We start from the raw sequence: 24,886 nt of genomic DNA on the forward strand, positions 1-24,886 counted from the left end.
ACTCCGAGCCTAATGTGGAAACAGATGGCTCGGTATTTGAGTGCAAAGTTTGCAGGCGCAATTCCATGTCACATCCATGCCAAATCCATGCCAAACCTTGTCCTCGTGAAGAGGGCATTAGTCTCAGTTGACCGATGAGGGGAGGTAGCACGAATTGAGGGTTAAAAGTCACGTGATCGGGCCGTGGCGGAAGCGTGGGGGAATAGCGCGGTAGAAGGGGAAGTTAGAGTGGGAAGTTACTCTCCTACTCTACCCATGTCTACGCATGTGTGACGTATATCTCGACCGAAGTGCGAATTATCTTGTTCCACATTTGTTTTATTATATCATTAAAATTCATCGAGTGCATAATTATATATGTATATTTTACATATGGTACACATTGTTTAACGTACGCGTGTTATATATGAATTTAGATAGATTATAGTAATACGCATGCTAGAACGATTTGGCAACATAATATGATGAACTATAAAAAATGTTATCTATCTAGATACATGTATGTATGTTATTTGCATGATAGAACAGTAACGAACGGCGCGGCGCGGTGCGTTTAATCACTACGGAGTATATATAACTCTTCAGATCACAAATGAGCCAAAAAGGATGAATAAAAAGTAGGTTGCATACAATGATACGTATTTTGTCACTAATATAAGTATTCTTTTGCTTCAAACGCAATTCTATCATGCAAAATATCATCTGGTTAGGAATATTATTATTTGTACCATATCACGACCATGTTGTATTATTCGCTAATATGTATGATACATTTAAATTAGACGGTTTGTAAAAGATATTCGTTCTTACTGTGACACGATGATAGTATCATTTGAAATAAATTACTAGAAAATAATATGGCGGTATAGAGTGAGAAAAGGAGAGGGAGGGGAGAGAAAGAGAGAGAAAAAGTAGCGCGTGCATTCGCATGTTTCAATGACTACTTGGGTCAGTAAAACCTAATAGACGCATTTCAAAGTACTTACGTGCACACGTATGTACATACCTGCATACATTCATACATCATACATGTACGATTTCGGTTTGTTCGCAAGTCGAACCATTCTTCGCAAGTACTTTTACGTTTGTTCTATTTTACTGTATAAATTTAGGAAAGGAGATTCGTTCAACGCGCGTCGATACATTTACATGGATGGATGCAACATGCGTTTTGTATATAGTTGTTCCTTGTTCTGACCCAACTCGATGGTTTCAATAGTGTCGGTAGCTTCGTGAAATGCCTCTTTTCTGCAAGAAAGGTAGCTTCGATGATATTACATCGAGTTGTCTGAAATCGAATTTAATTAAAGTTTTCCGTGTCAGACCACGCCTACTTACGTGTATCTATTTTCCGACGAACGAAATAATGATTTTGGACAGTCTTTGAAATAAGGCCAACATTCACCATGAAACTTTCCCCTATTTTCGGCCTCGACATAGTCTGTTAAGAGGTCCGCGAATGGCGATTTACTGGCGCTGAAAGGTACATTTACGAAATATACAATCTTACGGCGATGACTATTTCGATGTATGCTAATCGAAGGTTCACGAGGCAGGAGAATGTATATGTACGCGAAAAAGCGGTAATCTCGGAATACAGAACACAGAGCAGAGAGCAGAAAGAAGAGTGGTTCCTCCGAAACTTACGTGAAAAAGAGTTTCAACATTTCTCCGATTAGTCCAAAATTGTTCAAGGGGTGTCCTTGGACCTCGCAGATCGCTCTCAGTAGACACGCCCTTCCGTTCAGGCCAAGATTTCCGAGCATGTCCTCAGCGGTACTGTATAAGAGAGCTCTTTCACCTCCGTAGAACGCGTTTTTCGGCAAATCTTGAATCGCCTCTCTTTTACCGAGTCCACGCTTTACGAACGACGCGATGAATTCTGCCATGGTCGCACCTTGATCCCTCGCGGTACCATCGAATGCTGACGGTAGAACGCCGTAAGGATTTTCGTTGTCGGTTAAACCAAGCTTGTCGAAATCGACTGTGCTCGAAACAGAACGAAAGACGCATGTATCGGTGGTGAACCTTGACTTTCTCGTAACAACTACTAATTATTAATCAAAGTATAAAGGCATTTATTATTTGCACACTCACTGGTAAAGGGAAGGCTTATGGTCATGTTGCTCAGGAAACCGTACGGCGGATATCGAACAAATGGCAAAGCCAATGTCGGAGTAATGGTCATTATCGTTCCAGGCGGCAAAGCAATTCGACCGTCGTTGGTTACCCAAAAGAATCTTTTCTGCCGTTGATGGGAGAATTTCGAATACGATTGTTGTCCTTCAACTCCGCTTTCCACGTCCGACGATTTCAGGAGCAGAATCAGTCCAAGCAATGCGATCATGCTCTTTTTCTTTTCCATATTTTCACTAGTCCAATATAATGATAAACAAATTTCGATGGAGCGGACACACGTGTATTACCGGACAGCCGGGGTTGCTGTTGTCGTCGCTGCCGTTACGGTGGGTCGTTTATCGCGTGTAGCAGAGAATCTGTAGAATAGTTGGAAAATCAATTGGACATTTGGAGACACAACAATGTTTCGTGTAGTTTAGTCGGCGTGTAGAAAATGCGAGATAAAATGAAACAGAAAGGATCGAAAATCAATCAGGCATTAGTAGTAGTAGGCGCTGCGCGCGCGCGGGACGCGGGATCGCATAGGGTGCGCGCATTTATGACGCTTTCTTACACCGGTAGTTTCGATTTTGAAAATGATCACGAATCGACCGACCACGACACTATATCTTTGCCCGTTCAAACGGAACGAAACATGTTAAACTCTTACCGTATCAATAATATATTATATAGTATGTTGTACAGTATAACAATGTTGTCATCAGCATGTATTTAGTTAACGGTATAGTACTAAACACCGTACGCGCGTGTACTCGTATCGATTTTCTTTGTTCTGAACTGTAACCTTCAAGCTGAGCTATCAAAAAAAATTTTAGGAGAACGGAAAGGTAGGTCATTCGTGCAGCGTCGCATGGAATACAAATTCTGTCCACCGCCATGTGTAACCTACTGTATGCATATGTATGTACGTACGTATATGTGTGAGTAGTCTCACTGTTATTCCTCACTTGATCGACGCCGACGCGTGCATTGAAATCGGAATCGAACGAGACTCGTTTAATCAATCGGGTCCCGAATCTCAATTATGTACACGATTTGCGTACGACTTTTGTCGAAACCGTTAGATTATATTCTTCCTATAAAAAACGGGTCGTAAGAAAAGATCATGCGATACATATGCATTTCTTTTATGTACTTTCTCTTCATTTCTAACATTTTTCTTGTATTCTATCTAGTTACTCTTTCTTTTATCTCATACCCTAACCCTAACCCTATATCTTTCATACCCGTTCCCGCTCTTTTTCCTTATCGACGTCATTCTTCAAATTCGACACGTTGATTATCGAGGGAAAAAGATAAGTAGTCGGAACTAATGGACAAAAATAAAATCTTATAAATCGTGAAACGACGATCGTAGGTGGTGTAGGGTTGCGACTCCGGGGAAACCTTATCGTACAAATATCGTGTCAAACAATAAGATAGTTAACCTACTCGAACAGATTATATTGTATATTGGGCATATACAAGATATACCATCTGGTACAATAACAACAACAATAATAATAATCTATATAATCTGAGATCTATATTGCATTAATCGTTTGCCAAGGAAAACTTTTGTCAGATATTTTCCAAGGATGTACTCGACGCTGTAACAGATAGAGCTTTGAAACCGATGGAGTTGGTGCTGTCGGCCCAAATACCGCAAGAGTCAAACAAGCTCGAATACAGGATTTGACTTCAAAAACCAGTCGCGAGCACAACTTGTTTGTTACGTCCATACGCGAAAAAATATTAACTTGCGCGCAAATCTGAATGTCGAAACCCCCGATATTCCATCCATCGAGGTTCGATTATGCTGTCCAAGAATTTAGATCGACTCGACTCGACTCGACTCGGCTGGTTTCGATTCGACTATAGGCTCGACGCGACACGGCACGATTCGGTTTTCAAACTCGAAATAATCGCAGAATTCAATGCACCAAAAGAATAGAAAACGAAAGGGAAATGATACGGATATGTTACATACTCGTAGTTGAACATTCACAGTTAACCAAATAAATGTTGTAGAAACGATACACGTCCATTCTCGAACGAATATTTGTGAACGTTGAAAAGCGAGTTTTTCGTAAACGAATACCTTTGATTTTTGTGGTGGATACATGCGTGTGTTGTTTGTTTCGTGGAAATGCCTGCCGCCAGAGAACGGTCGTTGTACTATAACTGGGCTAATTTTGATGCACGCTGATTAACAGGGCTACGGCATAATTGCGCCCACCGCAGTTTCCTCGCCGTCGCGGCGGTAGACAGCAAACGTAACTGTTGCAGAAATTCAATTCTGTTCCTTCTTCCTGGTCTATCTTTACTCAGCGGCAAACTTTGCTTCAAGTTTTCCACTGTTCGAATCGGTTTTGTCAAGTGTAGAGGTACGGGGGAAAAGTGTGTATCGTCTAATTTTCTATTCAAGTTTTCTGTCAACTGCTCGGTTGTATCCGCGAAACTTTTCGAACCGTCGAATACTACTTACGTCTGATCGTCCAATAGTCTAATATGTCCGTGTAAACGGACTGAAGGGGAAGTCGGACGATTATGATCGGACGATCTATACGAGACGCGAATTATTTGGTGCGTGTCCATGCGAGTACGAGGTTTGCAACTATCACTGTCACTGTCACTGTCACTGTCGCCGTCAACGTATCGAATCAAGTCAATAGTTTTGCCGCTCGTATCGCGCACTTTGTTCGTATCTCGCGATCGAATATCGCTAACGCCCGACTCTCGGTCTCGGACTGACCGGGTCGTCTGCTCGACGCAACGTTTCTCGTTTCAGGTGCCAGCTTGTATCCTCAGTCATGATACGTTACGTCGCGATACGATGCGAAGCTATACGACAAGTTACGATACGATTCGTTACGGTATATTGTACCTACGTCATGTGACATTACATTAAATATTAGGGGGACCCATAAGTAATCAAGTTTTTATTTCTTTATTTATTATATAATCTCCATCATTATCAAGGACAGTTTGCCATCTTTCCTGCAAATCTTCAATCCCCCTCTTATAGAAATCCAGGGTTCGTGAAGCAAAATATGACTCAACGTGCCTCCTTACATCTTCTACGGAAGTGAATGTTTTATTTCTTAAATAATGCTCCAGAGATCTGAACAGATGATAGTCAGAGGGAGCAATATCCGGTGAGTACGGGGAGTACAGTGAAATTTCCCATTGCAATTCTTTGATCTTTTCCTGAGTGAGTTTCGCTGTATGGGGCCGGGCATTGTCAATTTGCAGTATTACACCTTTTCTGTGGGCTAAAGATGCCCTCTTTTTCAATTGTTCTGAATGCAACCGTTGTAATTGCTGACAATACAACTCAGCCGTAACTGTTTCCCCAGGTTTCAACAACTCAAAGTGAATTATGCCACGACAGTCCCACCAAATGCACAGTAACACCTATCTAAGTGATAAGCTAGGTTTAGGGGTTGATATTGCGGTTTGATTTACGGAAAGTCATTGCTTGGAACGCTTTATGTTATCATAAAGAATCCATTTTTCATTTCCGGTAACGATTCTGCTAAGAAATGGATCTCTACGAAATCTGGATAGCAATGAAAGTGCAAATTGATCGACAAATATTCTTGATGGTCTCGGATAATTGATGCGATACCCATATTCCTTGCCTACATGCCTTTCCCATTTCGTGTAGGTGCCTTTGTATAGTTGACCATGTGGACCCAAGGCTTCTCGATAATTCTTGTATACTTAATTTTGGATCAGCTTCCACTAGAGATTTTAGGGTGTCATTATCAAATTCAACTGGTCGTCCATTTCGAGGCCTATCAGAGAGATCATAATCACCAGCAGCAAACCTTCTGAACCAACGTTGACACTTGTTGACCTTCAATACATCTCCATAAACATCGCAAATTTTCTTTGTTGTTACCGTTGCATTAAATCCCGCATGAAAATGAAAAAGTCTGCAATGACGAATATGAACCTCGGAAGGTACGGACGCCGCCATTTTATTACAGGGTTGTAAAAAAAATTATACTTTTTAGAATATTTTGAACACGGGCTGCTTTACCGAAAACTGTAAAAGAATACGTGTTTCCTCTTCAACAATCGGTACAGAACTAAAGGCAAAACAAATTCTTTGCAAATAATTGATTGGGTACCCCTAATAATTTGCTACTTTTCGATCCCTGTTTTTTCCTTCCGCTACCGATAATTCGTATTGTAATGCTGATTTGAATTATTATTACACATCCTCTTGCTGTTTCTCTCCGCCTTTCTTATTATACTTTTTTTTCTACCGTTCTCGACGTCGATTCCCAACGTTTCAATAACATTCGTACAAAACATTATAAATACGAAGAAAAAGCAGATCGACCGTGTAAAAGAAATATTATACGGATTGATAATAAAATTCACAACTTTATTATAAATCTGCTAACCGAACAATACAAGTATCAATAATTCTAAATTATTCGGAGAATCTATCCGGGCGAGTGTTCGCGCGGCGTAATCCTGACCCAATCTAACGAACCTAACGAAGTTTATCACGGACGTCGACGGTATCTTTTTTTTTCTTCTTCAATTAAAAAGCAAAAACAACATTATATTTCTGTGGTTAATATCGCGTCGAGTCAGGATTTCGCGACGTTCGTACACGTGCAAAATAGATACAATAGACTGTTTACCAAAAAAGAAAAAAAGGAGATAAAACAATGCGTACTTTTTGCGTCCAAAAATAATATGTTATCATGAAACAGAATTATTCGCTGGTTTAACATTGCGTTTTACCACGACGAACCTTTTATGGCACCTGATACACGCGCGTATGCGATTTAACTTAAAAATATCTCATTTTATTTGAACGTTCTATCACTCGTCGTATCGATTCCGATAAATCATTTTCGATTATTTGGATTCTCTTGCAATGTTTTTTCTTCTCTCGTACATTGAAATTTTAACGATTCCATTAAAAAAAAAAAAATATCGTACAGGCTCGCAGGATGTCGGGACAAAGGGCCGACGAAAAATCTTTTTTTTTTTTCTTAGATGGTGGAAACGGCAGCACGAGGTCGGTAGACGTATTATTTCGTGTACGATGGTTTATTACTATTTACGCTTCGAAATTTTCGAATCTTTTCCTTTTCTTTTAGCATCCCGTTCACTATTGTACATGTGTTTTGCTTTCCATTGGTTTCTTCGAGTGGGCAAACCGGCAGAAAAACTGTCGAAAAATGGTACAATATTACGAGCAAGTGTATCTGGAATTTACCATGAATTTTGGTAAAATCGTTGTCCTAAAATATTTTTAAAACGATGGAAACGTCAGACGAAAACATGAACTTTTCACACGCATTTTCTTACGGTTTCCACTTTACTCCTTTGTCCTTTTTTTGCCTTTTCAATTTATTTATTTCTCTCCCCGTACCCCTACCCCCGACAGATTTTTTCCTATTCGTACATTCATTCATTCATTCATTCATCGCTCACTCATTCGTCCTTCATTCATTAATTCGCTCGCTCGCTCGCTCTCCCTCCCTCTTCTCCCTCTTTCTGTCATTAGAGAATCCCTTCTCCCACCCTAACGGATATACACACGCAAACAACACGCTTTCCTCTCGTTTCGTTTGCTCTATAAATGCTGATTCGGAGGAATTGTCGTCTGATTCTACTCGTGGAAGAAACGTATTTATAATTTCAAGTTCGCTGCTTGTTTTGCTGTGCATCTGTGTTCCAGGTGTGACAGTGTTTTGTTCGTTAAAAACCCAACCGACTTACAGACAGTACGCACCGTAATCTTCAAGACAGTATCGAACATATGATCTCGTATGTTCATATATGTATTTCAATTGGTACAACTTTTCCATTAGTTTTCAAACAAAACAAAAAGAAAAAAAAAAAGGATCACTAAAACGAGGACGCGAACGATATGTCTTCCATTTTTGCTTTTCAAGTTCCCTAAAGTTTTCATTAAAATAGTATACACGTTAGAAATACAATTCGACGAATTCGGCGAACATTTTAGACGAGAATTTTTGTGTAAAATAGTCCTACTAACTATCGGTACGTATTGGGAACTACGTCCGAGCAAGGCACCATTATTGCTTTTCATCATTGTCATAACGAGTGCGAGGGCTTCGAATACGCGTCATACGATCATCCAACATTCGTTAGTTGTTGCATCGTGTTACCGTTCGATATTGCGAACGCGGAAAGATTTAGGAACTTTGAAGAATTCGATGCTTCGTCGAACAATGTTGAGTCTCGTACGCAAACAACGATCTCGCTCTGCACTGGCTTCAGTGAATCGTTGGGATTGATTTGTATAACGCGCTAATTACTCGCCACTCGATCTTGGCACATTTTCTCTACGCATCTTCTCTTTGTTTAGACTTCGCCGTTTTCGTCTTCGTCATCATCCTCGTTATTATCCACACGATTCTTCGCTACGATCCGTGCGATCGAGAAAAGCTCTTATTCGTCGATCGAGAAAGATCGCTATCGTGGATTGCTTATCTGCCGGAGAGAGATCTATTCTTATCCTATTACAAAGTAATCCCCTAACAATTTCTAACGAGACGGCCGCAAACGGTGACCACGATAATCGCGATTTAAAAATAAACTTGAATCGTATTTTGTACATCGAAGAACTTTGTTTCTTTTGAACACGGTTTAAATCTAGCTCGCGCATCGATGCGTACATGTATGTATATACATACATATGTACATACATACATACACGTGCGCACATACGCATATACATACACGCTCACATACACATACGTATACGTATGGAAATTCGCGTTTTGTCGACCGTACCAACGGTGTACACGCGCACCTTGCACGATGCGCGTTTGCATGTTTGCAAATGAACCACGCTCGCGTCTGCATTCACACTTTCACAATATACATACAAAGAACGCGGTAACGTAACGTTTCGATAGGCACGATTGTCCAACGCTTTCTGCGTTCTTTTCCTCCTTTTTCTTCTTCAGTTTCCTCCCCCTCTCTTCATCTTATTCTTCTTCTTCTTATTATTTTGCTAATTTGCTTTCTCTTTCATTTTCGTCTCTACCTCCCCATTATTACTCTACACCTTCGGCGAATGCGTTTTCTCAAACGTTCGAACACACAACAAACGTATTTACTAGCTACAGTTTCGGCAAAGAAGTCACTCCTCTATTTGAATATATCTGAACATCTTAATTATCGATAAAACTAACAGTTAAGTCTTTGGCGTTTGTACCAATGATTTTTCTATGCGTGACTTCGTGCGCCACGGCATTCATCTTCAATTAACGACCCATTCGCAAAATTCGAAATTCGAAATTCGAAATTCTGTGATATACCGTGCATGAACGTCCATTTTCGGTATATGATATAAATCTATGTATACGTACTTATCGTCTATACACGTAACTTTTAATAGGCACGCGCGCTTATATTCGACTTATTTTATATACTTGATGTAATTAACACACACGATTGGCTTAAGTGTTTCGCGCACCGCTTATTCAAAAATCAACGTTCTCTTTTTTCTTCGCGGAAGCGACGTTATCAACATACAATCAAAAAATGGCTGATCAATGGTAGCGCCGCCGCAACGCTATCTTAAAACCTTCGCAGGGAGGAAAGGGAGACGCGTATTGATTGTACGCGGTCATGTCAAAAGAATTAACGAATCTCTTCTCAAGCAGTCTTATACGTCTAACATAAATGCGAATGTAAACGCAATAAAGGTCCCACTTGCTATGCATTAGATCATAATGTAACAGTAACAAACAGAGGAAAAAAAAAGTAAAGTTAAAAACAATTTACGTTAAGTAACGTAACGCAACTCATCGTGTTAAGCACCGTGCTACCTCGACACGCGAATGGAAAGCACACACAATCGTTAATATTCTACGACTAACCGCTAATTTTGGCAAAAAGAAAACCAAACTAGAATCAAATGGTAGTCGTAGTAATCGAGTTGAAGTAATTGAAGACAATAGTACTACTTAGTCGTAGCAATAGTAGCGACGGTTAGTAGTAACAGTAGCAGCAGCAGTAGCAATAGCAGTAGCAGTGATAGTAGTAGTAGTAGTAATGGTATTAGTAGTAGTATAGCAATAATAGTTGTAATAGTAGTAATAGCAGCAGTGACGTTAACATTAATAGAAATAATAGTATTATTATCGGTAAAAACACACAGATCGCAAAAAATGCTTTCAATGTTCTTTGGCTGGCTCCTATGTTAATCCCTTGAAGAGACATCGTAAAACTATATTGTGAAATTGATTCAAAAGACGTACTTCGCGAATGTTTCTAAACCGAATAATTACACGGAATCTACCAAAGGAATATGACAGCATAAAATCAAGGTTTTCGACAGACGTAGATTGTCGAATGCGAATTCTAAAAACTTCTTTTCGTTTCGATTTATAACCATAACATTTTGTTTTTGTGATTCATTCCTCCCATCGCTCTCCCTTTCTTCCACTGGATATCGAAAGAGATACGAATTACGGTTTATCATCAACGTTAGAAATATGGCGGTTTTTCGATTTTACCAAATACAATAGAATAGTTGGCGCGGAAAAACTGACGAATATATATAAATTGACATTCGAACTAATATCTCGGTTACTACTCCACTCTCGCTACGATGTAAAATTTTGGCACTTATTTGGCCATCGATCTGACACGGCTTTCTCGCTTTCTCACGTAATGACACCGAACGAACGACAGAAGCGTCACAGAATGAGAAACAAAACGTCTCGATTAGTCGGACGCGTCGTTCCATGCGAAGAATTCTTATACGATAGAATGTACCCGACAATTCAATTTCACTGAAACCTGCTGCTTCAGAAACACGATTCAAATACTGGAAGAGCGTAAACTGTTTGAAATTTCTTCGTCACGCGAATTTAGAACAGAGCACACGCACACGCGCGCACACGCACACACACAGACACTCTTCTCTATAAATCGCGCGTGTGTGCGCGCACGAAGGATAATAATGGTCACAACACATTTTGAGAACACTGTCGTATATGAGTAGAGAAAAGGTTTGGTTATTTTTAGCAGATTATCTTTAGTTGTTCTTCTCGAGTGTCGAGATGGTCTTTCCTGAGAGGTTTCCTTTGGTCGCGCTGCAACAAGTGTAGCGATTCGTATGGCAAAAGCCAAGGCTGCGATCGCAGTAGAAGAAACGATCGCGCGATCACTGCGAATCACGAAAATGCGCGCGGACAAACAACAGGAATATGGGAAAGACTATTGTCCCGGACGGAACCCGAAAAGCGGCGTCGCCAAGTAAACAGTATTTGTACGGTTCGTCCAAAGCGACGAAACCCATGATCTGAACGGTGTTTTGTATTTTGTATTCCCCACCCCACCCCACCCCATTCTAGTCCTAGCTCTGGCTTTAGTCCCACCTGCACAGGTGGATAACGATGATGAAATTGAAAGATAAAAAGAGGATCGACACGAACGACGGCAGGAACATCGACATCGACATCGATAAGCTCTGCTCTCGTTAAACCGGTACGGCTCCCTCGCGTTCCTTTTCCTGTTGTCGTACGGCGACAGCTGCTTCGACCAGCAAATAGAGACACTTGAACTTGTCTTTATCTTCCTCTGGTGGCGTCGGTGGCGGAGTCTCGTCCGTGTGTGGGCTATGAGCGTTACGAGTACTATATACTTCCGTTTCGTGTTGTACGTCGGGAGTTTGAATGAGATGCTGTCTAGGTGCACTCCAATACGGAGCCTCGTTTGTCATCGAAGATTCATCGTCGTCTCTGAAAACGAACAACGATCGTATTATTAGACTTACCCAGACAATATACGTATAGGGCGACAATAAAAAGAGATCGAGCGTAGATTTTTACCCTCGTCTTGCGGGATGAGCAATCGTTTCCTCGTAAGTACCGAGCTGAGCAACGTTCTGCTCGATTTTTGTCTCCGAGTAGGGATAAACTATTACGCTAGGCCATTGCGTCGTCGGACGTTCTTCCTCGCTGTGCGAACTACTTTCGTAATCGTTCGGACTATCCTCCTCGCTTCTGAAAAAAGCCAATCCACCATCAACTCGAACACCTTTCCGTCGTAATAATCGCTTTCGCGATCATCCGCCTCGCAGAATCTACGCTGCTATGCATATAAAGGGGTAAATGATCGTTTCACGAACCGGTACATTAATCCAGCAGGATCTTCATAGTCGTGATCCCTGCTACGTTTCGGGGCGCTCATACCAGCCAGCGAGTCCCAACTCTGGTTGGTTCTCGAGCCAAGACTGGACGACTGTTGATGGGTTCCTGCAGGCATCTTCTTACCGCGTCGCGAAATCGTGTACTGTAGAGGGTCGTGTCCCTCTCTTCGTATCATTTCGGGTAAAATTCGCCGTCTAGCATTTATGAACCAATTGCACACCTATATGCAGGATACAACACACAATGGACTTTGTACATACATATATTTTGCGTTATCGTATATCGTATATCAAACGTTGGTAGAAACTTTTCCAGCCAATCGAAATTACGGAAACGATAGAGAGAAAGTACAATACAATATGTACAGTGAATTCTCATTACGAGTCAGTGCCAACCTGACAATTTAGAGTCAGTGGAACAACAGAGAGCCGTCTTTCGAGCTACATGCAACATTGTATCGGAGAAAGACATTTTCTCAGTCTTCTTGCCACTATCGGTTAGTAGTCATAGGCTTATGACTTATAGACGGATGTGACTCTTAGGTTTCCAGCGTGCTCTGTGTGTTTCAAATGCGACGCTCGGCAAGAACCTCAGATTTCGTCTAAGAGTCAGTCGCTAGAACGGCGCAACTGACTCGTAACGAGAATTCACTGTATCGACGAAATACCGACCTGCAACACCGTAAGGTTCGCTTCTTGACTCAATGTCAGCTTCTCACTGTCGCTCGGATAGGCATTGTATCTGTGTTCGTAAAGCCAGCGCTTCAAAATTTTCACCGAATGTTTCGGCAAGTTCCCCCGACGTTTTCGCACAGAGTGTGTACCAGAATGGTGAAGTACTCCGGAGTGGACTTTACCACGCAACGCGTTCGAATCCTGTTCCGTATCGGAACCGCTTTGGTCATCGTCCGTACTACTCGATGAAGGAAAGCGTTCCCTTGCTGAAATAACAATAAAAATCATCGTTCAATGTACACATAAAATACCGATATTATACGATACGATACAGTACAATAAAATATCCATGAAAATGCACGATCCGACACATGTACATTTTTCTATACACGATACAACATATCTGACAACAGGTGGAAGCAAGTTCGGCCTCGTTCGAATTAATAACGATTAAAGTCCACCAACGGCAGTGGCGCGTAAGCCAATTCTCTTTCTCTCTACCGTGGTTCGCACGGTCCGCAATAGCATCGCGATCCGCACTATTGCTGATCTAACTCTAGCCCGCCACTATTATCATTTCCTTTGCTTCTCTTTACCAAACACCGACAATCAAACTGAGACGAACCGATATAATTAAATATACCGTTTGTTCTAGGAGTCAAGTTACAGGTCAAGTGAAATCTTTGCTTTGCGGTTCTACCCTTCGATCACGATTATCATTAGGATTAACAATTCCGCGCTTCTTACTCATCGAGAGCAATTTGTGCACCGAAGATGGACCGCGGGACTGGATTCGAACTCTTGGACACCGCATGTTGCCTTATCAACGAATTAAGTGCTGGCAATCTCACCCACGATTCGTTTTATGTTCTACAAGTTCTAGCAACTGTTCCTAATCGTATTGTTATGCGGAATTTGCGACACTGGCTACGTTCGATTTTCTGATTCGGTAACGTAACAATACAACAGCAGCAGCAGCAGCAACAACAACAACAACGACGACGGCGGCGGCAGCTGTAGCGGTGGCGCCGGCGACGAAGACATCAATGACAACGACCATTTTTTCCCTTGTTATAGAACGATGTTTTCGAGGATTAAATGAACGGTTCGGGTTAGTTCGTACCGTCGACTAATCTTAGCACTCGAGTTTGTAGTTACGTAAGGTCCAGTAACCCGACGGTACAAAATTAGGACCCAAGCTCGACGCGGCTAGACGAAAACTATGTGTCACAGCCGACTGTGATTGCAGCGACGTCGAGCGTGCTCGAGGAAGGGACATCGTACGAGTCGTACAGTAACAATACTGTACATCGACGCAAACAGCGATTAAACAAACCAGAAACGGAAAACCAAGCAAAGAATGAGAGACACGCAGAGCACCGCTACCTTAGTGTATTGTCCGTGCACGGCTTCCTCCATTGAGCTATAAATATATAATGAGCTGCCCGCGTGTTCGCTCGCTAATGCATCGTGTACAACAACAATGTCTATTATCGAGCAAACAATCTGCATTTTTTCGAAGAACCGACTCTTCGTCGGACCTAAAGTATAATTGAAATATCGTTCGCACTTCGGCGGGAACGATTGAACCGAAAATTATCCGGCAGTAGTCCAAATTTCAACGATCATGCGTCAAAGATCGTATTCAAGGATTGTCCATCTTCGGAAGACTCGTATCGCAGATACGAAGATCGGAATACATATGCTATCTACTGTAAAAGTACACCGTAGTAACACCGACAGTCGGTGACCCGTAACACGTTTGGATGATTTCCAAAAGACCGGCATAGCGCAACGGACGTTAATTAGTGGCGTCCTCGCCACGTTCGAAAATACTACTAAGGCTTTTGACTTTTATATTCTCTGCTGTCACCGTACGACTTACGACCTACGACCTACGACCCACAACTCACGACCCACGATCGACGTACTATGTTGCTACAACTTTATAATTCACTCAGCGTTATCTCAGATTGTTCGTTTTGCCTTCATGATACTTTGTACGGGCTACTTTGTACGAGTTCAGCATTTCTCGAGTTCTAGCATTTCTAAATTCTTCTGATCTCGTGGACGCTGCACGATTAATAAAAAAAAAAGAAGTGAAAAACGAAAGAAGCCCGACGCGGTTAACCTTCGTGACATCTATTTACGTACGCAATGTCTTGCGTATTTTGCATTGAATACATCGATTACGTACGTTAAGCGCAAATACATATGCGATGTCCATATGTATCTGAAGGATTTCGTACGTGTCACTTATTCCGTCAAGACGTCAAAATTTATAGAAACTATGGCTACACGGGAAGAAGATTTGTCAGGAAACAACTCGACAAGGAACTCCCGCAGTTGAATAGTTTCGAGTAGTATTTCCGTCGTCGTGATCGTTGTTAATCATTGTAATCGTATCATTGTAACGGCAAAACCTGCTGAAACGTCGCAAATACGTAACCTCGTGGGTTATCGTTTTACAATAAAATCTTGGTCCAATGCGGTAGTATCGTGCCCTAGGCTACCAGAGATTTCTTCGAGTTCTGTGAGCACGTTCTAAATCGATGTCAGTAGATTCGGGTTCACGCCACACGGGGTTTACAACTATACCAGCAGGGAGACCCTGCCTCTTAATTCTATTGGCACACGTGCGAGGCAAATATACATAATATGTATACGTATATGCGCGTATGTACATATATATCTACTTCTTTGTACCTCTTTTTTGTTATCCCTTTACGATTCATTGCAGAAGCTATCAAACTCGAAGCACGCAACAAACAAGGAACGAGACACGAGACTCGAGACACGAGACACGAGACTCGAGACACGAGACACGGGGCACGAGACGTGCGTGTATGTACCATGTGGTATCAAAGGTGCGTATCGTCCGCTAATTCCATTTAATTCTCGACACAATTCGACCATTTTGATATCCGAAAATCTAGGAGCAGGTTCCTTCGACTCCGTTTTCTCTAGAGTGAAACACTACCGTGCGTTATTTCCGACTAAATCTGGTTTCGAAAGCTGATACAATCTTCGTCGGATGCGAACAGAAGAGGAAAGTGAAAGACAATGCAAACCTCATGGTAAGCAAAGAAAAGCGTTTCGAATCTCCATCTTTTGCAAAAAGAATGATCGACGGCACTCGAGGCGAGCGAACGTGTGCGTAACCGAAGAAAAAGAGAGATAGAGATAGAGATAGAGACAGAGATAGATAGATAGATAGATAGATAGAGAGAGAGAGAGAGAGAGAGAGAGAGAGAGAGAGATATGTGGAGAGACATTAAGAGGGGAGATGGGCGCCAGTTGCGCAACAGGCACGGTTTTCCATGCCAAGTCTTCGTTAGCTGTGGACGATAGATCCCAAAGACAATTATTCGATGTTAGACCTATTGAGAGAAAAAAAGAGCACCGCACAATTTTACATTCAAATCACTGAACACGTTGACCGGAACGATTCATCGATTTCTAAATCGATACGAAACAGTCGTCGTCGTCGTCGTCATTCTTACCTGTGGCAAACATGTTTGTATGTTGAGACGGAGATGAATTATCGTTATACGGTAACGTTAATGAGGGCAACGACGATACGATACGACGATAGTCCGAGTTTCGTGAATGACGGCGACAACGTTGCTGTTGATGATCGTTTTGATGATTATGCTGATGATGCTTGTGTCGATGATGGTGATGGTGATGATGATGGTGGTGGTGGTGGTGATGCTGGCGATGGACGTCGCTACGGTTATGACGACGACGACAACAATGGCAATCTTCCTGCTTCGGTAGGTGTCGATGACGATGATGTTGGTCGTGATAATAAAGATTACGATATTGATGCTGATGCTGATATTGGTCGTGTGTACCTGCAAACTTCTCGGTACTGTGTTTTCGATCCAAATGCATAGCCGCTGGTGGTAGCATGACACTCCACTCTTGTCGTATTCCCGTATTCCCGTATTCCGAAACACGCAGGACGTAGGACGCAAGACGCAAGACGCAAGACGTAAGACGTAACACGCAAGACGTAAGACGTAACACGTAAGAAAGACATGAGACGCAAGGCGCAACAGACGCGAGACGTTCGAGATGTTGCGCAAGTATCTTAACCAACCATCCAAATATTTCGATAACGGGTTTTATTACCTTTCCACATTTTATTTACACCCGAACATTTTCTTCGATCGTTATACGACACATTCCCAAGTGTTCGTATCATCGCAACGTCCGTTTCATCACACTTACGAGACCAAAGAATTCTCGCATTGTACGTCTAGTCACGGTTGGGTTTTCTTCTTCTTTTCTTTTCCTTCAACTTCGTGTTTGCAAATTGTTACATATTTTATTGCGACCTCGTTCCGCAGACGTCATACGCGACTCGTTCGAGAGGTTACGCTATTTGGTATTCGCTAATAGTCGCCTGGTGTCGTTTTTCCTCCCCGATGCTTGCAACTTCGGTACCGATAACGTGCTTCGACGACGCTGTGGCCAATGTATTTTCACCGCGTCCGACAAACTTGTGCAGCATCATTTCTCCGACCCAACCGATCAACGGTTGTCTTCGAGTTCCTCGGTCTTCGTAGACTCGGACGAACCTCTTACGGTTCCGTAATGTGTCCGTTCGTTCATCGATTGCGACAGTTGTTCGTCATCGCGGCAACTCTAGCCTTTCGATATACATACATAACAGCAAGACAGGAAAGAGACAGAAGAGGAAAAAAAAAGTTGTCCTTCTTTTCTACGGGGGAAATCACATTCGACTCACTTCTAGACCATCCGCGATGACTAAAAATTGGTCAAAAAAAAAAAAAAAAATAGAGGGAGAGACGAGAATAGGATCTTTTGTCATTCGCGTTTACAATTGAAAACCGGCCACGAAGTTCGTCGTACAACGTTCAAAACGCGACTAAGCCGACCATGTTCGGAAGCCGGCTTGACAGAGGCTCTGACAAGAAGAAGAAGAAGAAGAAGAAGAAGAAGGCGAGGAGGAGACAAACACGCGAGAATGAGTGCACGCGTGCACAACAAAGACGAGAGGATCCCCGAGTTCGCGCGTCAGGCCGCGTGAGTCCACTTCCCGCTTCGAAGGCGGCTAGCCATTGGACTCTGTCTCTCTGTCTCTCTCTCTGTCTCTCTCTCTCTCTCTCTCTCTCTCTCTCTCTCGTTCTCGCTATCTGTCGCAACCATTCCCTTTGCGTCTTTCCCGCCATTTAGACTTGATCGTCACGCCGCGCCGCGACGAGACCCGTTGGCCCGTTGTCCTAGTAACGATAACGACAGCTTCGCTCTCCTACCATTCCCCACCCTTCTTCGCCGATGGTTTGGTTCTTGGCGGGAAACGCGTCACGTTGCGATCCGTCTTCGAATTTGAAATTCCACAGTCCCCAAGATGTCTGAATTTGAACGAAACACAGAATCTTTCAGAATGCGAGGAGCAAAGGAGCACGAAAGTTGTATGCACAAGTTTCTCGGTGCTTGCCGGCGTTCATCGTAAGAAACGATGCTCGTTTCACACCATGGAAGGCAGAAGGCAAGACGATACACGAGGAAAGCGATAACACGAGAGATAAGGCCGAAAGATTACGTATTATCTAGGAACGGAAAAAGCGAGCACATTAAGATCGTGTGACTAGTAAAGGAACGAAAGTAAAGACGTCCCTTCGGGCGTATGAGCGCGATATATGTATCGTGTTTCGAATATCTGTGATTTCGAGTGTAATTGATCTTCTTCTATCTTCGACTATCGGTGTCAGTGAAACAACTCCGGAGGGAAGTAGGTACACTAATCTTTTGTTCGATCTCGTTTTATGTCGACTTCCACCGAACTTTCGATGAACAGCCAAGTTTTCAGCTTTCCTATTCGAAACGGATAAAACGGTATACGTAGTCCGGACACGAAACGCGTATTTATTACAACCACGCTATGAGAACATTTATGCGAACCCTACGCATTCTCACGGTTCCAGGGACCGCCGTAATCTTTAAAAGTTGTTTACCTTCTATCTGCGCTCGATCCTGAAAGATCGAATCCTACTCCCGAAATCTTGTTAGGGTCTATATTTTTATCTTATCGAGAAAAAAACCTGTGCTCTAGGTTCGTCCCGGTAGGTAATTCGATAGGTTCGTAACACGATAAGATACCCAGACCGTATTATAAATATGCGCAGATATGTATTATATTTCCGTTATTCGGATAATTCCCGGTCCCAGTCCCATTACGGCGTCGAACGGTAATAAATTCATGTTTATGTATTTGTTATCGGTTATCGGTTATCATGACGTTGCCGACGACACGAAACTGTTCGTCTCCCACAAACTCCTTCCTAGTTGTAAAACGCGTAAGAGCAGTATACCCCGGGCAGGGCCCGCTCTAGAGGGGGGACAACCCGGGCATTTGCCCGGGCCGCCAAAATTTAGGGGCGCCATTTTGGCTTTGGCTGTAAGTGTGAGAAAAATATTGATGTTTTAAATATTCAGTTAATAGAAAATTTCTGACTACCCTTACCAGACAATTTTGCTAAAAAAAAAGGTCATTTTGTTCAGCGCGGTGCTTAGTGCTTAAAAAGGGGCGGCAATTTGTTTTTTTGCCCGGGGCGTCGTAACCGCTAGAGCGGGCCCTGTCCCGGGTCTTCTTGCCCTTGTCTCGTTCCCGGTCAACATGAATAACAAAAAACTCGAGCAGTTGTCGCGCAACGATCAAAATAATAAATAGGTCGCGCATCGACGTCGTGGAATTAACCAAAAAGGTCGAACCTACGAGTAACAAAAAAAAAAACGAGTAATCGAAAATTGATGAAACCCCCGTCGGGTTGGTAGAAATTCGGAAAAATGTATAACGCGTTACCGTTTCGCGTGCAATTCGAATAAAAATAGGCGAAATAGTATGCACAAAAAGCGGAAAGAATACAGTCTCGATATGTCTTTTCTCCATTGAAATTGGATCGTTCAACGACATTTGGAACTCTCGGAAACCGTTTAGTGACTCGTCTCTAAACAGTTTGCGCGTATTCGTTAGATTCCTTAAGCGGTTTAAGCAAATACATGTATCGTTCTTGCAACCGATCAACAAATTTGTACCTCTTGTTAGATACCCGTTGCTAACGCTAACCAAGTCGAACCAACGGGAGAGTTAACATTTTTGTTACGTTTGAGGGGCTTCTTTCGAAAAGCATTCGAGTCGTTTGAACACTTTCGTGTTTTCCATCATTGTCGGAATTTGAACAAAGATCGAAAAATGCGATGCGGAAAATCTATAACGATTCGGTCGGTGACGCGAACATATTCAAAAAGCTTTCAATTGTAAATCGGATGGAGGACCATTCGGTTCGAGCACGCGTCTAGAATTCTAGAGGCCTAGAAATCTAGAAATCTAAAAGTCTAGAAGCCCAAAAGGCCCAACAAGCATGCGAAGAGCAGCACATAGCCGACTCGAATCGTATCGCATCGCATCGAATCGAATCGAATCGAATCGAAGAGGAGGCTCCACTGCGGAATCTTTCGTAGGGGTGTTTCGGGAGCAAAAGAGAGCTAGCTAGGCTTCGTATCGTCGTCGACGGCGTGCAAAGAAACATCGAATTAAGAGGGGAGGAACATTCCTCGTAGGTCAGCGCATAGAACGATTTTAGCTACAGTCTTTGAGCTGCCCGTGTCCCGCGTTGCTTCGTGGCCAACTCGTGTCAAGAATCATTTGATTTCAACAAAGGTCCGTGTACTCGTTTCTTCGTGGAATCTTCATGAAGTTCCTCTCTCTCTCTCTTTATAATTTCCATTGAATCGTCTTTGGTTTTTCGTAAATTCATGTATGCAGTACAATTCGTTTTCATCGTCTCGGTATTTGTCGTCTCGATTTAATCGGGCAAGCAACAACCGTATCATTCGTTTCTCAATGTATCCTAGTTATTGGTAATTTACTCCACCTACGATAGCCTCTACGGTCTCGCGTCATCGATACGATAACCTCGAACACCAAATAAATAACCTAAAGAAAGGAAGGGCTAAAGATTAGGATGCTGCTTCTCGGGACTGGCAGCTTCTATCGCTAAAGAACTAATCGTTGAATCGGCTGCGGATGCAATTCAACGAGAAAGTTACAACGGAAAAGCATCACCTTGATCGCGAATCTGTTGTCAGTTTTTCTATTGCCAACATACCCAATGCCCAACGAAAGAAATGCTATTCTTCTCCCTAACTTGCTCGAATTTTCGTCGGAGATTAGGGTACAATCGTTTCACGGACAAATCCATCGAAAATTCTTTCGGGCAGATATCGGACACAGTTGAGCAGAAGCGAGTCCGTAGTCTTAGCATGCGACGAGTACTTGTCGCTATCGGTTACATAACCAAGTCGAGATTACGATGACACGCTTTACCATCATTTTACCACTGGGAAACGTACTGACGTTTTGCATCATTTTCGGAATCTTCTTTCACTCCTTCATCTCTTCCTTATCCCCTTCCGACCTTTATTCCTTTTCGCCCTATCGCATCGCTCCGCTCTGTTCAATTTTATCATCGGTGCGCTGTGTTGCGTTGCATTACACCGATTCATTTTTCTGTCTAGTTTATGAACAGCTATTACTTCGTTTACCTAACTAACCAAACGACTCTGTCCTCAAATTGATTTTTAAAGGCTCCGTCAGCAAAATCAAAGTAGATAGGTGTTTCGTACAATCAAAGAAGCCTAACACGCAATGCAATTCGAACGAATTTCCCATTCCTTAAAATAGATTGTAATAAAATAGAATAAAATAGAATAAAATGACATTTTAAAAAATTAAAATAAATTAATAATAATAATCGACATTACTTATATTATACAAACTATTACCAGTAACTCTATTATTACTATTATTAGGTGAGTTACACAATACTGTCGTATCTTTACAAACGAGTTTCACTGGCCATTGACCAAAGCTAGATAACGTCGTGTATCGCGACCCATTTACCGAGTTGCTAATCTTGGACTCTAATCCGAACTTGATTTTCCCCTTGTTATTCCAACCAAACATTTTCCCATTCATACGATGCTCGCGGACACCGCATCGTCATAGCATATTCATATACGTATCGTATATACGTGTCCCTATGTGTATCGATATAAACGATATCGCTAAAAATTTCATAAATTATATCCAACGTCAACTATCTTGCGATCTTACGTTGCGAACTATAACGTAAACAAAACGTACGCTCAAATGTACATAACATTCTACCCCGTCGCGGGTTTTTTTTTTCAACGAGGATACAAACTTTGCGATCAACGCACCATTGTTAGAAACGATACGATAAGACAAAACAACTACTTTGTAAAACAAGCAGCGGACAAACATTCACGTGTTTCCGTTAAAACTGACTCTACATATATGTGTATATATCTTTATCTCGTCTGTTATGTAAGCGTAACACGAATATCACACGAATATATTTACAACTTTTACATTTACAGCACCTATAAATGCTTAACAATTCCATTAAAAAATCCATCCGTTTCGGTACAGATTATTCTAATTTATACGTTCGAATTGTTTCGTCTAATGTTTATCGACCGATAGAAAAAAAAATGTAATGAGAGTACGAGTATACATATACTTTACGAAAATGCAGTGAATCGTTTTGTTAAGCAGATCTGTACATATAATACAATGGTTCGTGTAAAGTAACGTGAAATTACATAAATTTAAGTTATTCGTAGATATTAGAGCAACTAGACGTGCTATTGCAGACTAGCGAATAAGCGCGAGCGCGCGCATGTAAACATATTCGCCTGCGTATGATAGGTACGCGTGCACGCAAAACGACCAAACCGGCAGCCGGCAGCCGGCAGCCAAGCTAAGCCGAGCCGAGCTGAGCCGAGCGAAGCCAAGCCAAGCCAAGCCAAGTCAAGCCAGGCCAGACAAGGCAAGCAAACGAGCAAGCAAGCTGGCTGGCTGGCTGGCTGGCTGGCAGGCAGGCAGGCAGGCAGGCAGGCAAGCAAGTAAGCATGGAAGGCACGACGGAAAAAGCAGAATGACAGTTGGTAATTATAACGAGGAGCGGATTCCGTGGAGCAAGACTAGTGAACCCCGTGCAAGTAACCAAGTCCGCGCCGTGCCGCGCCACCACGTGCCTCACCAGATAGCTGGCTCGCGTGTTGACTCGATCGCCACGCGCTGTACCATCGTAGATGATGGCGTCTCTCACGATACAATTTTCAGTCTACTACAAATACATCTAACATCTAATATCCTCCAAAAAATGTCTATACCGTGTTGAAATCGTGATATTCGAGTTGCAATTATAAATTCTAAATATAGTAATTATTCAATAAATTTCCACTTACCAATCCGGTGGTCCATAGCGATGAAATCGAAGGAAGCGTTCTGTGCACGCGGTGCGCGATGCAATAATATCTCTTTGAACCGGATATGTTTACTCGGTGCTCGATCAACTGTCAAATAGAAAGGACTTTGTTAAACGGACAAAAATACATCGCGTCGGCCGCGATTATGAATTAACCGGCACGTGTAACAGTCGGGTATAACCCTCGAGATTAATCGCAACTAACCAACTACTATGTAAACGAGGGGGAAAAAAAAGAGAGAAAAAAGGGATGCAAACATCGACCGACAATACCGTGGAGACGCTTACACGAACGCGAGGGAAGAATTGCACGGTCATGAAATCTGCAATGTTCGCGCCAAACAAACTAACCAATTCGATTTTGACTGGTTACGAGACGCGTGCACGCACGACCGATGATTAGAGAGCATAGTTAAAAGACGTAACACTGTATCCACATCGGTGTATCGGTGTATCGGTGCATCGGTGTATAGTTAATCACACGGTGAGACTTCGCGGCTTCTTTTCTTTCTATCACGTTTTCTTCTCCGACTCGATAGTTTGTCGTTCACCAACTCACCGGCGTATCTCTGTGTAGTTTTCTTGTGTTTCGTTCACTCGCGTAATAATTATCTGCTCGAATTATTCCCCGTTGTAACGAATTTCTTAATCTTTCTGACAGATAAACACTACAAATGCGGCGGGTTCTTGCGTCGTGTGCGCCAGCGTCAGTAAGATTGACAGTCGGCGTTGATGACAGACAGGTGCGCCCGCCTTCCGGCCTAACAAGTCGGCAACCTACCGTCGTGCTAGCGTATCTTTTTCTGTCGCTGGCACTGGCACTGGCACACTCGCCGCTCGCCTGCCTGCCAGCCTGCCCGCCAAGCCACTTCATACGGCATACGGCTTACGGTCCTCGTTGTACCATTCGTCGCTCCTCCATTTAACATATTCCTGCCATCTAGCGACAATGTGCATCAAATATTTCAGTGTGCATGTGCAGGCATGTACCTAGATTCAGAGATACATTGTACACGTATCTTTTTCTCATTTTATGCTTTGCTTTCCATTTCCATTGCCATTTGTTTATTCAGTTTATTGCTAGTACTTTTTCGATATTGGAACGATGCGATATCAAATTTTCGTGTTTTTTTTTCCGATTGTTTAAAATCCATAGCAATTTAACATCGATTTAAGCATATGGTGACAAACTTTGTGGAAAACAGGAAAATAGAATATTACAGATGTACTATATACATATACCTCCCGACGATATCATTTAATTTTTCATTTATCGATACATTACATGTTCTAGGTGAAAACCTCTTTCTTTCGCATAATTACATTAAATAACGCATTGCATACGCACTATACGGTAACTGTGAATCGTTTTAAAGTAAATCCGAGCGAGGCATCGGCAAGTAACCTCTTTCACCTTTCGCCACTTGTGGATTGCGTACTTCATGCATTAACGCTAATCGTTGAACTCGTTTACTTTCATGAACACATTCATACATATCCTCGAAATACAATCGACATTTTTCTTTGGAATTGTAATATCCATAAGCATCTTCGCACTGTCTCAATCGATACTCAAAGTCTCTGCAAGGATGATTTT

At 42.3% G+C, this 24,886-nt stretch overlaps 2 protein-coding genes and 1 long non-coding RNA gene across 6 annotated transcripts; 1 reads left to right on the forward strand and 2 right to left on the reverse strand.

The window, feature by feature from the left end:
- The first annotated feature begins 288 nt into the window (after nt 1-288).
- LOC143361830 (uncharacterized) lies at nt 289-897 on the forward strand. Its single transcript, XR_013083533.1, has 2 exons — nt 289-527; nt 569-897. It is a non-coding gene; the product is annotated as an uncharacterized LOC143361830 (long non-coding RNA).
- LOC143361829 (uncharacterized) lies at nt 637-2,488 on the reverse strand. The gene is made up of 4 exons (XM_076801522.1): nt 2,098-2,488; nt 1,648-1,984; nt 1,339-1,476; nt 637-1,248 (listed from the first exon to the last, which is right to left on the reverse strand). Exons 1-4 carry the CDS (start codon nt 2,363-2,365, stop codon nt 1,146-1,148), a joined length of 846 nt encoding a protein of 281 aa, XP_076657637.1. The 5' UTR covers nt 2,366-2,488; the 3' UTR covers nt 637-1,145.
- Nucleotides 2,489-7,918: 5,430 nt separating this feature from the next.
- On the reverse strand, nt 7,919-24,141 carry LOC143361656 (uncharacterized). Of its 4 annotated transcripts, none has more exons than XM_076801229.1 (6): nt 23,849-24,141; nt 23,270-23,377; nt 12,959-13,227; nt 12,266-12,507; nt 11,967-12,140; nt 7,919-11,876 (listed from the first exon to the last, which is right to left on the reverse strand). In XM_076801229.1, exons 2-6 carry the CDS (start codon nt 23,283-23,285, stop codon nt 11,615-11,617), a joined length of 963 nt encoding a protein of 320 aa, XP_076657344.1. In that variant the 5' UTR covers nt 23,286-23,377; nt 23,849-24,141; the 3' UTR covers nt 7,919-11,614. The 4 variants fall into 4 exon arrangements, with proteins under 4 accessions (XP_076657344.1, XP_076657345.1, XP_076657342.1 ...); XM_076801230.1 differs by lacking the exon at nt 23,849-24,141 and adding an exon at nt 23,641-23,692; XM_076801227.1 differs by lacking the exons at nt 23,270-23,377; nt 23,849-24,141 and adding an exon at nt 17,099-17,902.
- Nucleotides 24,142-24,886: the final 745 nt, after the last annotated feature.

This window comes from Halictus rubicundus, chromosome 15, assembly GCF_050948215.1.
Source record: "Halictus rubicundus isolate RS-2024b chromosome 15, iyHalRubi1_principal, whole genome shotgun sequence".
In the NCBI taxonomy this organism is placed as follows: Eukaryota; Metazoa; Arthropoda; class Insecta; order Hymenoptera; family Halictidae; genus Halictus; species Halictus rubicundus.